General features: G+C 38.1%; 1 protein-coding gene across 2 annotated transcripts; it reads right to left on the minus strand.

Moving 5' to 3' along the window:
• Window positions 1–3,476: 3,476 nt before the first annotated feature.
• LOC101898452 (E3 ubiquitin-protein ligase lubel) lies at window positions 3,477–12,699 on the minus strand. 2 transcript variants are annotated; one of them, XM_011296979.3, is made up of 9 exons: window positions 12,350–12,699; window positions 7,978–8,050; window positions 7,700–7,913; window positions 7,495–7,631; window positions 6,542–6,673; window positions 5,952–6,290; window positions 5,310–5,597; window positions 4,952–5,240; window positions 3,477–4,886 (listed from the first exon to the last, which is right to left on the minus strand). In XM_011296979.3, exons 2-9 carry the CDS (start codon window positions 8,041–8,043, stop codon window positions 3,643–3,645), a joined length of 2,709 nt encoding a protein of 902 aa, XP_011295281.2. In that variant the 5' UTR covers window positions 8,044–8,050; window positions 12,350–12,699; the 3' UTR covers window positions 3,477–3,642. The 2 variants fall into 2 exon arrangements, with proteins under 2 accessions (XP_011295281.2, XP_011295282.1); XM_011296980.3 differs by lacking the exons at window positions 3,477–4,886; window positions 4,952–5,240; window positions 5,310–5,597; window positions 5,952–6,290 and having other exon boundaries at window positions 6,405–6,673.
• Between the last annotated feature and the right edge of the window lie 1,024 nt (window positions 12,700–13,723).

Genomic DNA, 13,723 nt, shown 5'->3' on the forward strand with positions numbered 1-13,723 from the left:
GCTAACCTTTGTCCATGCTGTAGGAGTCGTTCGAGTGCGATGAGGGGGGTATGATCATGGATCCACTTTCATTCTCTACCCCACCGGGTGAGCCCCAAATGCGCATGAGAAAGGGTTTCAGCTGATTACGACCCAAATCCATGAGAGCCATTTCAACATTGCCCTGGTGAGTGGTCAGTGCCGTGACCACATCTTCGCGAGAGAAATTGCCCTTGCTGGATATCTCACGATACTTGCGTTGACGTTGTTCAATGCATTCTGAAACAGCTTGCCAAATATTGCCGGTGTGCAGGCGTAAAGCTTCACGGGCCTCCATTTGGGAAATGGTGCCAATGGTATTCTCCGCCCGTTCTTGGCCATATTTGGTGGCCAAACTCTGGACCGTCTGTATCAACTTCGGCCAGTTGTCTCTTAACCAAATCAAGGGATGCATATCGGGTCCACAATATTTCAGGGCGGCATTAAGTTCCTCCGAGGTGTATTTCAACAAATCGGATTCCTATGAGAATTTGAGAAAAGAGGAGAGTAAATTAGTACTGGAAAAAAGTAAACTTTATAAGGCTATACTTTGTGATGATCCATGCCACTGTGACGATATGATGACAAGTCATAGCTACTGCCGGTCAGAGGGGAATGCATTTGTGATGATGCCTGTGTTGGAGTAAATGAGAATGATTAGAGGAAATGAAAGGAAGGGTTAAATGACATTTGGAAATATTTACTCTTTGCAATAGCAGCAGTTCACTTATCGAGGGGTGACGCCTTCCCATGCCACCTCCCCCGCCATGATATGCCTCAAAGTCCATGGACATCGAGTCATCCATACGTAAGTCATTGTTACTGCGATACCTCTGATAACGCTCGTGATTGGGATAATAGGATTGCTGGTGGTGACTGTTTTGGAATTGTTGATACGGATTGGAGGCAATGTGGGAGATGTTGTGTATGTTGTGAAGAACTTCATTCTCGAATGATTTCAGGTCATGAATTTTATTCGTAGTGGGAAAAGTCGTCTGTTCAAAAGGGAACAAAGAAATGAAATGGAGATGGTGATAAAAATGGAATTTAAGAGAGTTTGTAGCTCTAACAGTAAAAAATTTAGTACTTATTTTCAATAATTGGAATTATCTAACGTTGACAAGGTTCTAACTCTGAATGTATAAGGCTCAAGAACTATTTAGTATTTAAAAATTTTTTGATTTGATAACATTAACGACTCCTTGCACCAGAAGCGGCCTCCCATATTAATTTAAAGGTTTTTTGGTACGAGTTTCGTACAAAAAATGTACGATTTTTAAAAATTATTTTTGACCCAATTTTAACCCCCTTTAGGTAAAGCCAAATATCAAATTTCAGGAATTCAGTTCCAAAACACAGTTTTGAGTACTATTTTAGTACGAATTTTCAGAATAACCTTATCTAATGTCTCGCATAATTAGTTGACTTTGAAGGAAATTTGAAGAATATAGCCGAAGAAAAATAGAATTTTTGCCCAAAAACATAGTTTTTAATACTTTTGTAGTCGGCCCACGTCTTCGTATAGCCCCCATAACCGTAGCTCCCGATATTCGGTATTTTGATAATTTCAGCAACATTATTCACCGGAATCGTTTCAAATTTCGTATTGGGAGATCTTAATGGTTACTACAACCTATGGAAAACAATTTCGTATGCAGGTCCAAGTCTTCCTATAGCCCCTATATAACGGTACCTACCGATATTCGGTATTTTCATTAAATTAGCGACATTATTTACCGGAATTATTTCAAATTTCGTATTTGAAGTTCATAATGGGTGCTAAAGCCTATGACAAAAATTTTTGCATCCAGGTCTACGTCTTCGTATAACCCCCATGTGACGATACCTCTCAATACTCGGTATTTTTATGATTTGTGCGACATTATTCATCGGAATTGTAACAAATTTCGTATTTAAAGTTCGTATGGGTACTACAGCCTATGTCAAAAAATAGTCTCCATATAACAGTTTTCATTTAAGTTGTAGTTTCCGGAAGTTCGGCCCGACACAAATTGTCTTTTTCGGAAAGAATATTGGGAAAATGGTATCCTTTATACCAACAAGTCTTCAGAATCGTTCATTGTGAATTTTATCGAGGAGGAATTATCCAATATTTCTATCCAAAACAAATTTCAGGATTCCAGCTCTAACCCTTAAGCCAATTCCCAATTTAGTACTATCTAGTACTTTTTGTACAATTATAATACACATTTCCAAAATCACCTAAATATCTCACTCGCAGATGTCAACAGAGATCTCAATATCAAATTTGAGGATTCCAGCCCTATCCATTCATCCAATACCAAAGTTAGTACTATTTACTACTTTTCGTGAACTTGTAGTACACATTGCCAAAACCGTCTCATTATTACAAACCTACCACCAAAAGGAACCTCAATACAAATTTTCTAAATTCCAGCTTCATCTGTTCACCCTAAATCAAACAGTTTCAAATTAAGTACCATTTAGTACAGTTCGCGCACTTAGTACATATTTCCAAAACTACCTTTATATATCAAACTTATTTTCCAACCAAATTTCAACTTTTTAGCTCTATCCGTTCAAATACTAATGGTACCATTTTGGAACTCTACGTTACCTTAAAGTTGGAATTTCCAAAAACCCTTCAGTATCTAATTGATCTATCCTGCAATCCATCAGTAATTCTCATTCCAAATTTCAGATTTCTAGCTCATTCCGTTTGTTCAATACAAAATAAATTTTTCATACACTTTTAGTACCAATTTCCAAAAATCCCGCCTATGCACAAATTTACATTTTTATAAAGTTCTCTTCAGGAGCCTAAATATGTAGCAGTTCAATCGATAAAGCCCTTTCTTATATCGCCAAAATCTCCCTATTTTAAAGACCACCTGAGATTCAAAGTTATGCAAAAATTTCACATACTCATGAAATATGAGCGAACGTCCAGTGAAAACAACAACTCACCTGTATCGGTTCCTGAATGCCATTGGTTTGCAAAGGTTTAACCGAGGGAGACTCTTCTTTGTCGGCAATTTTTCGTAAAGGCAAAGTTTCATAGGTCTAAGAGAAGAAAAAGTGGGATTTTAATTTTTTTTTGGAGAAATCTATCTTCGTAAATTCATAAAAACCTACTTGAGTGGAAATGGTCTGAGGTGGTGGCGAAGTGCCTATTTCCCTGGCCTGAGATTTGCGCGTCTCTTCTACTTGTCGCTCAATACTGGCCGATTTGTCACGTGTCGTGGTGGTGCCACAGCCGGTCGACACCTTGGTGGTAGCTTTCTTGGCCGATGTGGCTGAGACGGACGTTGAGGAGGCAGTTTCGGCTTTGCGTGTCACTTCATTGGCCGTGGCCTGTATATTTTCATCCAATGCCGCCCAAATATCTTCTACCGATTCTATAAAATTCAATCAAACACAGAAGATTAATAAAACAACCACAAATATTGTGTTTCAAGGGTAAGGTGTATTTGTTGTTGCTGTTGTTATGGTTAGTAAAAAATGTCAATGTTGTTGTATTTTGTTGTCTTACAAAATTGTTGTTACTTAAACTAATGAAGATCATTATTAATTATTAATGAGTCAGTTAGATAGCCGAAGGAGAGGAGGAACTTGGGATATGTGCATGGGCGGGTTGGTGTCTTAGCTAAATTTGGTTCCTTCCAGAAATGAGATTCTCCTTGGCCTACCTTTCTTTTTTAGTGTGTTAGTGGAGTTCTGAGAGGAGGATGATTCTGTTATGGCATCGTTATTGGTTGCTGTGGTGGATGATGATGACGTAGTTGTGACTGATGGTGTTGTTGTTGTTGTATTCTTGGCGAGTATGGATTTTCCCTTATCCGTTGTTGTAGCTGTTACTCTTTTGATCGTACCACTTTTTGAATCCTTTGTTGTTTTCACAGCTGGAACTTGTTTGGGTGGTGATATGGACTTGGCCACCAGCTTGGGCGGCTTGCTGGGCGTTTTACAGCAAATGGTACAGATTTTTATGTTGGGCTCATTAACAAAGGTGCAAAATTCACATTCCCATTCCTGGTCTGGTGTAGAGGGTGGTGGTCCCAAGGATTCGGCGTCTTCATCTTCCAAGACTGGATCAGGTTCGACGCCATTAACTTCGCCATTTTGTTGTGGTTTTTGGGATTCATCTGTTGTTGTTGTTTTTGAGTCATTTGTTTGTTGCTGCTCCTCAACTTGGTCTTCTTCCTGCTCTTCTTCCTCCTCCTCTTCCTCCACCTCTTCTTCCGATTCACTTTCGCTAGCCGGTTTCTCTGGTGGCTTCTCCTCCTTTTTCTTGGCAAGAGTTTGAACTGCCATTGATTGCTTTTGTTTGGGCGGTGACTCACTTCGACGCTTGGATTTGCCTTGTTTCTGCTGCTTCAGGGATTCCTCTTTGAGTTTTTGTTCGATTTTGGCTTGGACCAAGGCCCTGGTACCCGAACCCTCAGAATCTAAATCGGAATATATACGATTTGCTGCTGCCGGCTTTTGCCGGGGACTATTAAAGCCAGAGTCACCGGAGCGATTATTGCTGCTGGAGATTTTTCTACCCGGCGCCCAATCGTTGTGTACCGACTTCGCCACAGAATCTCTGCGTTGACTGCGAACACGTGACCGCTGCTGACCCGAATCCAAATCTTCTTCCAGTTGGATTTGTGATGCGCTGGACATACGTCGCTGTCTTGTCCTCGACATGGCTGAACGATTTGAGACCATCGAACGGCGATCATCTTCATCGGAATCCTCATCATCGGTGGCCTCATCATTATGATAGCTGGCGCGTTGTTTTCGTCGGAGAGTAACCGATTTGCGACTCAAGGCCGGAGAGGCCATGCGTGAGCCTGCTCGCGAGGCAGCCCTAGAAGCAGAGGGAGGCATGCCAACCAGACCTGAAAATGAAGAAGACAAAATTTAATATCAAAACATAATTTATTTCCTCCCATATGGGACCCACCTGGATTCATGACCGGCATTCCCGGCATATACGGTTGGGCAAACATCTGACCCATCATGCCCCGTTGATTCATAAAAACTGGCGGTGGATACATGCCACTGTGCTGGGGAGGCATTATGTAACCGGCTGATACATTCAAGGACAGGTTGGAGCGATTTAAATGTTGCTGAGAACTCAATTGATTGCTCCATGGGTCATGGTGATTCATGGGCATGTGATGCTGGTGTCCCCAGCTACCTTGCTGTGGGTGACTGCAATTGGCACAGTTCAGCTGCGCCATGGATTGGGCCTGGGAGACAAAAATAAGAAAATTATATTAAAATGTGGCTCCTCTCTTTGGAATTCGTTGCAGACCCACCTGATGCATTGGATTGTTGGACCAGCCATTGTTCATGGACGGCGGCTTGCGACTGGCTTGATTCAAATTAAACACCGATGATGACATGCCACGCTGACCCAGCTGATTTGCCCTTTGGGCCGCCAACTTGTGATGCTGCAGGGCCAGCTGGCGCTGGTGGAACAAATTGAAACTTGAATCGTCCGTTAGATCAAGATGAGATGAGTTGATACCGGATGACATGCTGCCAGAAGGAAAATGTGATGGCGATGGTGAAATGCTAGACCACTGATCAAATGCATTGTGATTCTGAGAGAGGCGATTCGAGACGATGGCGGATCCATTCCATTACCCAACACCAACATGACAATGGACAGAGACATACACGTACACGTACACACACACATTTCAAAGGATGCCAGATACACCACAGAGACGTCATCGTGAACAACAATTGTTTGTGTGGGTGAGGTCGGGGTGTGTGGGAGAAAACACAATGGGAAAAAGACAATTGTTGTGAATTTTCGAATGAGAGGAAATGTTGGGGGAAAATATTTCTCAATGTGAAAAATAAAAACAAGATAGTTCTGCTCTCACACAGATTATGAGAGTGACAGAGATGGAGAGAGATGGGAGAATTTAGCTCTCCTCTTGATTGTTTACCTGTTGCTCACTGCTATAGCCGTTGCGATCTCTTTCCATTTGCTCTTTCTGTTGACGGTAGCGTTGCTGCAACATCTGCATGCGATCTAGTGTGGCATTCGCTTTGTTCTTTATCTTCTCCAAGACCACCGAGGGCGGCCGTTGTATATTGTCAAATACCGATTTGGGGGTAGTACAGCGTGACGACTCACTGGGAGTGGTGGGTGTTTTGGGTGTTTCCGGTAGTGGTCGATTCAAAATGCTCAAGCCACGTTTCAGAGAGCCTACACGCTCATGCCAGGAGGCATTTTTCATGGAGGGCGTTGGGGAGGGCGGTATGGGCAATGCTGCCGAGTTGACCTATTTGAAAAATTCAAAATACAGAGTCAATGACCAATGAGTTTTAGTTGGTTTTTTTTTCAAATGCTGTTTTTATTTCAATTTCAAAAAAGTTGTTGGATGTTTGTTTGTCTGGTTTGAAGCTGTTACAAAATTTGTTTCGGCCAGGGGGTAGCAAGCAAATCTTTGTTTAAAACGAACGAAGGTATGTTTTGTCAACGAGCCGAGAAATACGCAATGTTTCGCGTTTAGAAAATCGTGCAGAAGCGTACCTGATCCTTGCGTTGCATGAGAGGTGTCATAAGCCCACGTTTGTTGCGTCTTGGTGGGGCCACTGGCGGTGCGGGTCCAGGTTGACCGGGCAGAAGTTTGGGTGGTAGTGGTGGATTGCTTTGTTCTAGAGTCTGTAAAAAAGTTGGTAGAAAATAAAAAAGTATTTTATAATTTTGAAAAATTTTAAAATGAAATTTTATATAAATTGAATTTAAGAGTGTTGAAAACAGACAGGAGTAATGCTGAATTATTTTTGGAATATTTTGGAAAAGTGGGAAAACGGGACTATTTGATTGTATGAGAAAAAGAAAAGCCTAATACTTCAGATTTTACCATAGGTTTTTTACAGACCCTTAGTTTTTTTTTTGTTGAAAAAAGAAGTATTGAAATACCTTCATAGGTTTTGAAGGTTGAATTTTATGACTCTTCTATAGAAATAGAGTCTGTAATTGGACACTCTTAGCAAATTAATATTTTGAAATATCCTCTATAAAGAAAAAGTCTTCCAGGCACCCCTTTCATTTAGATTTTCCCATCTATAACCCATCTATCTATTAAATATCCATATATCGAGATTTCAGATTTCCTTTTTCTCAATAAAATATTTAAAAAAATGGAAGGACTATTTGAGGATATACACCTTGTTTTTTTTTTTCAAGGGCTGTAAAGTCTCCAAATATTGATTTTAGACCAAATTTTTTAATTCCCGTTTAACTCTGAAAGATCCACTTTGATTAAGAAAATATGGGAATGAAGAGCTAAGTTCTCCAAAAAATTCCCTCTAAATCTACAAATTCGTCATGACTCATATTTATCCATTTTTAGTAGGAATTCTGTTTTACTCCCCCCCCCCCCCCCCCCCCCCCCCTCTACTATTAAACGCAAATTTTATACATAAAAAAACTCTAACGCTTCTTATAATAAAATCTCTTCCAAATTTTTATTTCCTTACCTTCCTTTGGTGATTTTTACGCTTGGGGTGCTTGTGGAACATATCATCGCACGAGGCGCAAAATATTTGTTTGGAGCACTCTTCACACATGACCCAGGGATTCGATGAACCACAAAGGGTGCATTTCAATTTGGTATCTGTAATGGTGACAATTTTCTTTAGCAACTCATTCTCCTTTTTACACTTAACCCAAACTCATACATACCTGGTGTCTTGGAACCAGAGCTGGCCGAAGAGGGTCGCATTGGCGTGTTCGAATATTGCTGATTTGAAAACTCAATAACTTCATAGTCCGGCTCGGGTTGGGCAGAAGTTTTGGGTGGCAATGCTGGCTGTTTTGCTGGTGCTGTTACATGGCCATTTTCTGTGGCCAGGGGAGGTGGCGGCGGTTTGGGTCCCACGCGATCACTTTGCTCCGTCTAGAATTTGTGAATATTTTGTCAAAATTATATTTTCTCATATTTTTCCCATATTCCAACTTACCACCCAGGCTGGCATGGTGCGTTCATTGCGCATTAATAAATTTCTATTATTTGCTTGTAAGGCCATTTCCGTGCTAAATGAAAATTAGATTTACACCAAAAATTTTATTTCATATTTGTTTCGAGGGCTTAAGGCTAAATATTTTATTTAATTTTTTTTGGCAAAAACAGCCGATCGTTCTTTACAAGAAAATTGGCGTGTGTATGCGACGAATGAGGCAAATGTTATAAAAATATTTTCCTCAAGCATATGAATTTTTTCAGCTTTTGTGGGAAATGGAAAAAAAAAACAAAAAATCGAGATTCAGATGGCGGGAAAGAGGGACTGCTAACGGCTGAGGCCAAACGAAAAAGAAAACTTTGAAAAATATTTTCTTTTGAAAACAAAAACACATCATTAAAGGCGATGACAAACGCTCCTTTGGCTTTGGGAAGCCACAAAATACTCTCGAATATAGAAAATAGAAAATACAAGAAACTATGAGAGCGAAAAATAAATTAAAAGAAACTCAAATATTTCTATAAATGTTGAATATGTTATTGAAATTAGTTTTGAGATATAATAAAATTCGAAAAAAATATATAAAAGTTTTCATTTGACATTGTGTGTGCCATATGGGGTATGAGTAACGCAATCTACCATCCGACACCAGTGATCTCTGAACGCATGCTGGTGTGTGGCATTCGTGAGTACAATTGAGTTTCAAATCAGTAATGCAAATTTGGCGATTATTGCCCAGTTTTAAACGCTGACAACTGTTCGACTTTGTCTTATTCAATATTCATTAATAATTTGTCACTGAAGTAGAAGGGAGTCCCCATTTTGGGTTACTGCTTCGCATTTCTGGTAAAAATTGAACAAAAAATTTGAAGTGAAATAATACAGAGTTTGAAAAACAAACAAAAAGGAAAGAAAAAGTGATTTAAAGGCCAATGCAGAATGTGTCTTCCATATAAGCAGAATACTTCCAGGTTCTGGTAGATCTATTTTTTTTGTTCTTTTACGAATGTCTTTATTGTGTTGGTAGCCAACTTTTATTTTCAAGGAGCAGCAGGCTTGAAGCTATTTCGTCCTATTCCAGACGAACAATATAAACATCGTATTGAGCGGAGGCAGAATGCTACATTAGACTTCCGAAAATTCGTGTAAGGAGTGAAACTCGCAAAAAGCACAGTGGGAGCACTTCTGGAGTTTTTTCTGGTTCGTTCGAAAACGAGCAGATTTTTCTCTTTCCGGGCACTCCTTTAATTTTTTATAGCGTTGTCGTATTTCAAGCGACAACAGCAAATCAAACACGCTCAAAAACATTATCGCTTATATGTACCAACCAAGCATATTGTTGCTTTTTTTGCTTCTCTGATTTTGTACATCATCACCCCGTTTGCTGTTGCACACACACATGCACACAAATGTTATGAGGAAAGAAAAGCACATTTTTGGAGAAACATTCTAAAGCTCCCTTTAAATTGAAGCCTATTGAAGCCTATAAAATTTCCGGAAAACCTTAGAAAAATATATTATAACACTATTTTGCAATATGTGAATATTTCAGAGGATTCCCAGCCTATTGGACAATACTGACCCACCTTTTTAGCCCCTCATCCATAAGTGGTGAACATTTTTGAATAATTATACCTCTTTTAATATCTTACATCAGCGTCCTCTTTCCTTCAATATTATCACATCTTAATATTTTCCCCTGTATTGAGGAAGTGGGAAAATCGAATGTGTCTGGTTCCTCCCCTACAACAGGTCAACATTTTGCTATAAAAAACCTCAAAATCTCATGTTAAGCGAATGGAGTTCCCGAATCAGTTTAAACTTGGCATTTCGTGAAACTTACATAAGACTTAGATCAGGTTTAAAAATGGAAAATATTGAAAACATATCGTCTCCATTTCAGACAGTAACTTTTTGACCTGTTGGAGCGGATTCTCTTCTACACTTCGATCATAAAAAGGGCCACCAATCTTGTCTTATATTTATTTTTTTAGTAGATGTTCTTGTATCCTACAGATCACTAGCCTTGCAGGTGAAACAAGTTTCTGGTCTTCTTTATGAGGCGAACTTCTGACCAATTGTTCACCTAACAAACAAGTACGTGTGCGCTCAAACCAAATTTTGCACACACGTTTTCGTATTGTCCCATATAATGGTTCCTCCTGATAGTCGATATTTTGATAATTTTAGCGACATAATTTTTCAAATTTCGTACTCGAAGATTGTAATGGAATACTACAGCCCATGACAAAAAAATTTCGTATTAAGTTCCATGTCTTCTTATAGTCCCCATATAACGGTATCTCCCTTTATTCGGTATTTTGATGGTATTAGCGACATTATTCAACGGAATTGTTTCACATTTCATATTTGAAGATCTTAATGGGGACTACAGCCTATGACAAAAAATTACATGTAAGATCAGGTCTTCGTATAGCCCTCTATATAACCTTTTTCATTTATGCGGCATTTTTCAGAGTTATTTTTTTAATTTTCAAGTTCTTTCCAAGTTGTGGAAACAAGTTGTGAAAACAGCCGAACTTGGCTGTTTTTTACTTGTTGAACAATTACACCTCTGATATCAGTGCACATCTCAAAATTTTGACCAATATTATAGCAGTGGGAACATCGAATGTATCAGTCCACGCTATATGGTGCTTCCCTAGCAAAAGTTCAGAATTTTTTCAAAACATAATCAGTTATTTTCCATTAGAAGACCTTTAAATTATCTGTGTTCCTTATGTGAGAAGGCCTTGTTTAAGAAGGTGCTTTGGTCTTCTATATTAACAATTTGTCTTGTATTATAAGAATATAACAGCCATAATTTTTGGTTCTGCTGTGTTTGATCACCTTTTATGTAAAAACATTTTCTGGTCTTTTCTTTAAGGTTCTGCCTTTTGGTATAAGAATGCCTTCTGAACCTTCTCTTCTGAAAGAACCTTACTCTTTTAAAATTCTCTTTCCGCATTTAAGCTATTCATCTACTTTTATAGAAATGAAGAGCGATCTCTGTGAAATTATAAAACTTTTCATGCACAACCAAAGTTCGGTCTAAGAATTGATTTAATTCTGCGAAATTTGATCCAAACCGGCTAAAATGTATTTTGTGCTACAATAAAGCAACAACTTGTATTCATTATCGATCACAGTTTTGGTTCCATTGAACTGCAAATTAAACATAGACGGGCATGTGCTTGTAGCCTGGAATAATTTTTTGTTCAACTGAACAACTCGGAGTGTTGACGATGGTTCAGAGTTTTTAGGGCTTCTTTCTATCTACTTTTTCTATATGTGATGTTGAAGTATAACAGTCAAGCTGGTCAGATTTGACGATAAGAACTCCTGTTTCATTTACCTAAAACCATAAGTTGTTTTGTTCGTATTTTTATTTTAAATACTACTGCATTATAGGTAATTGGTCTTCCTTTTTCTTCTTTATTTTCAAAATATTTCTTTCAAAATTGTGTTCTCTATCGATATATTTTATATATTTTAAATTTCGCAATTTATATTCTCGCAGAGTTGGAAACACTTTTCCGTATATGTATCTCTTTTATTGTTTATTTTTCTAAGATGGATATTACAAAAATAAATGAATTATTGTTTTCCAAGAGAATGAGTAAGATTAACATGGAGAGAGGGAGAGCGATAAAATAGTAGAATTAGAGAGAAATTTTGAGAAAAACAACGGAAACGTGTTTGCATGCATCACTCTTTTTCTCTCTGGCTCTCACTTCCACACTTCCGTAATGAGCGAAATGCACTCTCCACAGGAAGTCTACATCTTGGGAGAAAAAATATGCATCGCTAGATTTTCATAGTTCCAAACTAACAGATCTTCGGAGTCTATTCTTAAGTCAGGCCAAAATAATCCAAAGACCCATATTGCAAATATTGTTCTATTTTCAATGGCCAAAAATAAATTTTGTCAGCAGCATCAGCATCGGCGGTGAGGAAAACAAAATGCAAATGTATGGCGTGTGTGAAAGAACCGATGTTGGTGAGGTAGGAAGAAAGGCAGCAGACAAGAAGGCAGGCTGGCTGGCTGGCAATCTAGTCGGCTGCCGGTGATGTTGCTGCCGCTGGTGGTGGTGACGTGAAGATAAATGACGATGTGGTTTGCTGCTGCTGCTAGTGGCAGTGTAAGTAAGCCCAGGGAGACGTTGTTGTGTTATTTTTGAAATATCGACAACTATTTTTAAATGCCGCACAAAGCAAATTTTGAGACTTTTATAGGCAAAAATTTTCACAATTTATTTTTAGAAGAATTCTTTTCTAGTTTTTTTTTTTTGTTTTAATTTGAAATTATTCTTTAATTTCTTTTATGCCTTTTTTATTGCTTTTGAAATTTTTTAAATACTATATTGCTTACACTTCCTGTTTCCGTTCTTTGCACTTTGATTTTTTTTTGTTCTTATTTAAATATTAAATTTTATAATTTTATATATATGTATATTTTATCGTATCTTGTTCGCCGTTTTTTGGATTCGTTATCATCGATTTAATTTAGATTTTGAACAAATTTTTAGTTGTAACAAAAATGTATTCCTTTACTTCCATTAAACTGTGTACATTTTATTTTTAATGTTTCGGCCTAAATAGCGTTTCTTACATAACTCGCGTGCCGTTCACAAATAAATGAATTGTCGTCCGACTTTAGACAATTTGTTTCTCTTGCGAATCGCACCGTCGATATGTTTTTCGTCGTCTAGATCGTTTAACTTCTGCTCACAAACTAAAATTTTGAACTGTCGCCGCGTACGGCAGAAGTGTTGAAATCTTATTCTCATTCTCTGGGCCCCAAGCAGAAGACGACTACGACGACGACGACCATGCAGACCACATTTCTTTTGGTCCACTTGTCAAACGCAATTTTGGCCACAAGAGTGTAACCAAACAACGAAGGCTGTGGTAGATCATCATCGAACCTTGGTGACGCACTCTTGCATGGGAGACAACAACTGAGAACTCTTTCTCTCACTCCCTACACTCATAATGTCAGGCAAACATTGTTGACATTTTCCTAGAGGAGAATGACAAGTTGTCGTTGAAAAAAATTGAAAGAAAACATGAAAATCCAATGCATTTCCTATTGATCTTGTAAAGAGCGACAACGACAGCGAAAAAGAAAAAAAAAATGAAAACTGTGCGGAAGGGTGTTACTTGATGACGATGATAAATTGAAATGAAAACGGAACGCAGACAATACAATGCAATTTTGTTTTTTTTTTTGCTTCTTCTATACCAAAATAGAAAACATCAAGAAAAAAATGTGTGTAGTCTCAATTAGGCGCAGACCCCCTCTCTTCATCTCCATTTAATTGTTGAAAACATTTATCAATGCCGGAATGACGACATTTTAAAGTCCCGCAAAATTAAATTTAGATCATTTCGATTTTATTTTTAGTATTTGATTTTATTTGTTTGGGATTTTAGATAAATGATTTCGATTTTATGTTTTTTGTATTAACAGAAATAAGAGTAAAAAAGTTCGATCTGTGGTCAGAAAGGAAATATTGGAAAAATATATTATAAGGAAATAATTAGGAAATACAAATAATTCTGTCGATGTTTGGAAAATATTGAGGAGTTTTAAGGGGTATTGAATGGTAAAGAATAACGACAATTTAAAATCCGAAATTTTAAGTTTTAAACCGTATTAAATTTTAATACAGTTGTAATGCGCCTTCGCAATGATCCAAAGGTTTAGACCCAAGGTCAAAATCATTTTATGGAGTGATGAGTT

Source organism: Musca domestica, unplaced genomic scaffold (genome assembly GCF_030504385.1).
Source record: "Musca domestica strain aabys unplaced genomic scaffold, Musca_domestica.polishedcontigs.V.1.1 246, whole genome shotgun sequence".
NCBI classification, from domain to species: Eukaryota; Metazoa; Arthropoda; class Insecta; order Diptera; family Muscidae; genus Musca; species Musca domestica.

Coding starts and splice junctions, on each gene's coding strand:
- LOC101898452 (XM_011296979.3), bottom strand. CDS start 8,043: ATGGCCTTACAAGCAAATAATAGAAATTTATTAATGCGCAATGAACGC. Junction 6,674..7,494: donor GTAAAAATCACCAAAGGAAG/GTAAGGAAATAA, acceptor ACTTTTTTACAG/ACTCTAGAACAAAGCAATCC. Junction 6,291..6,541: donor TCATGCAACGCAAGGATCAG/GTACGCTTCTGC, acceptor TTTTTCAAATAG/GTCAACTCGGCAGCATTGCC.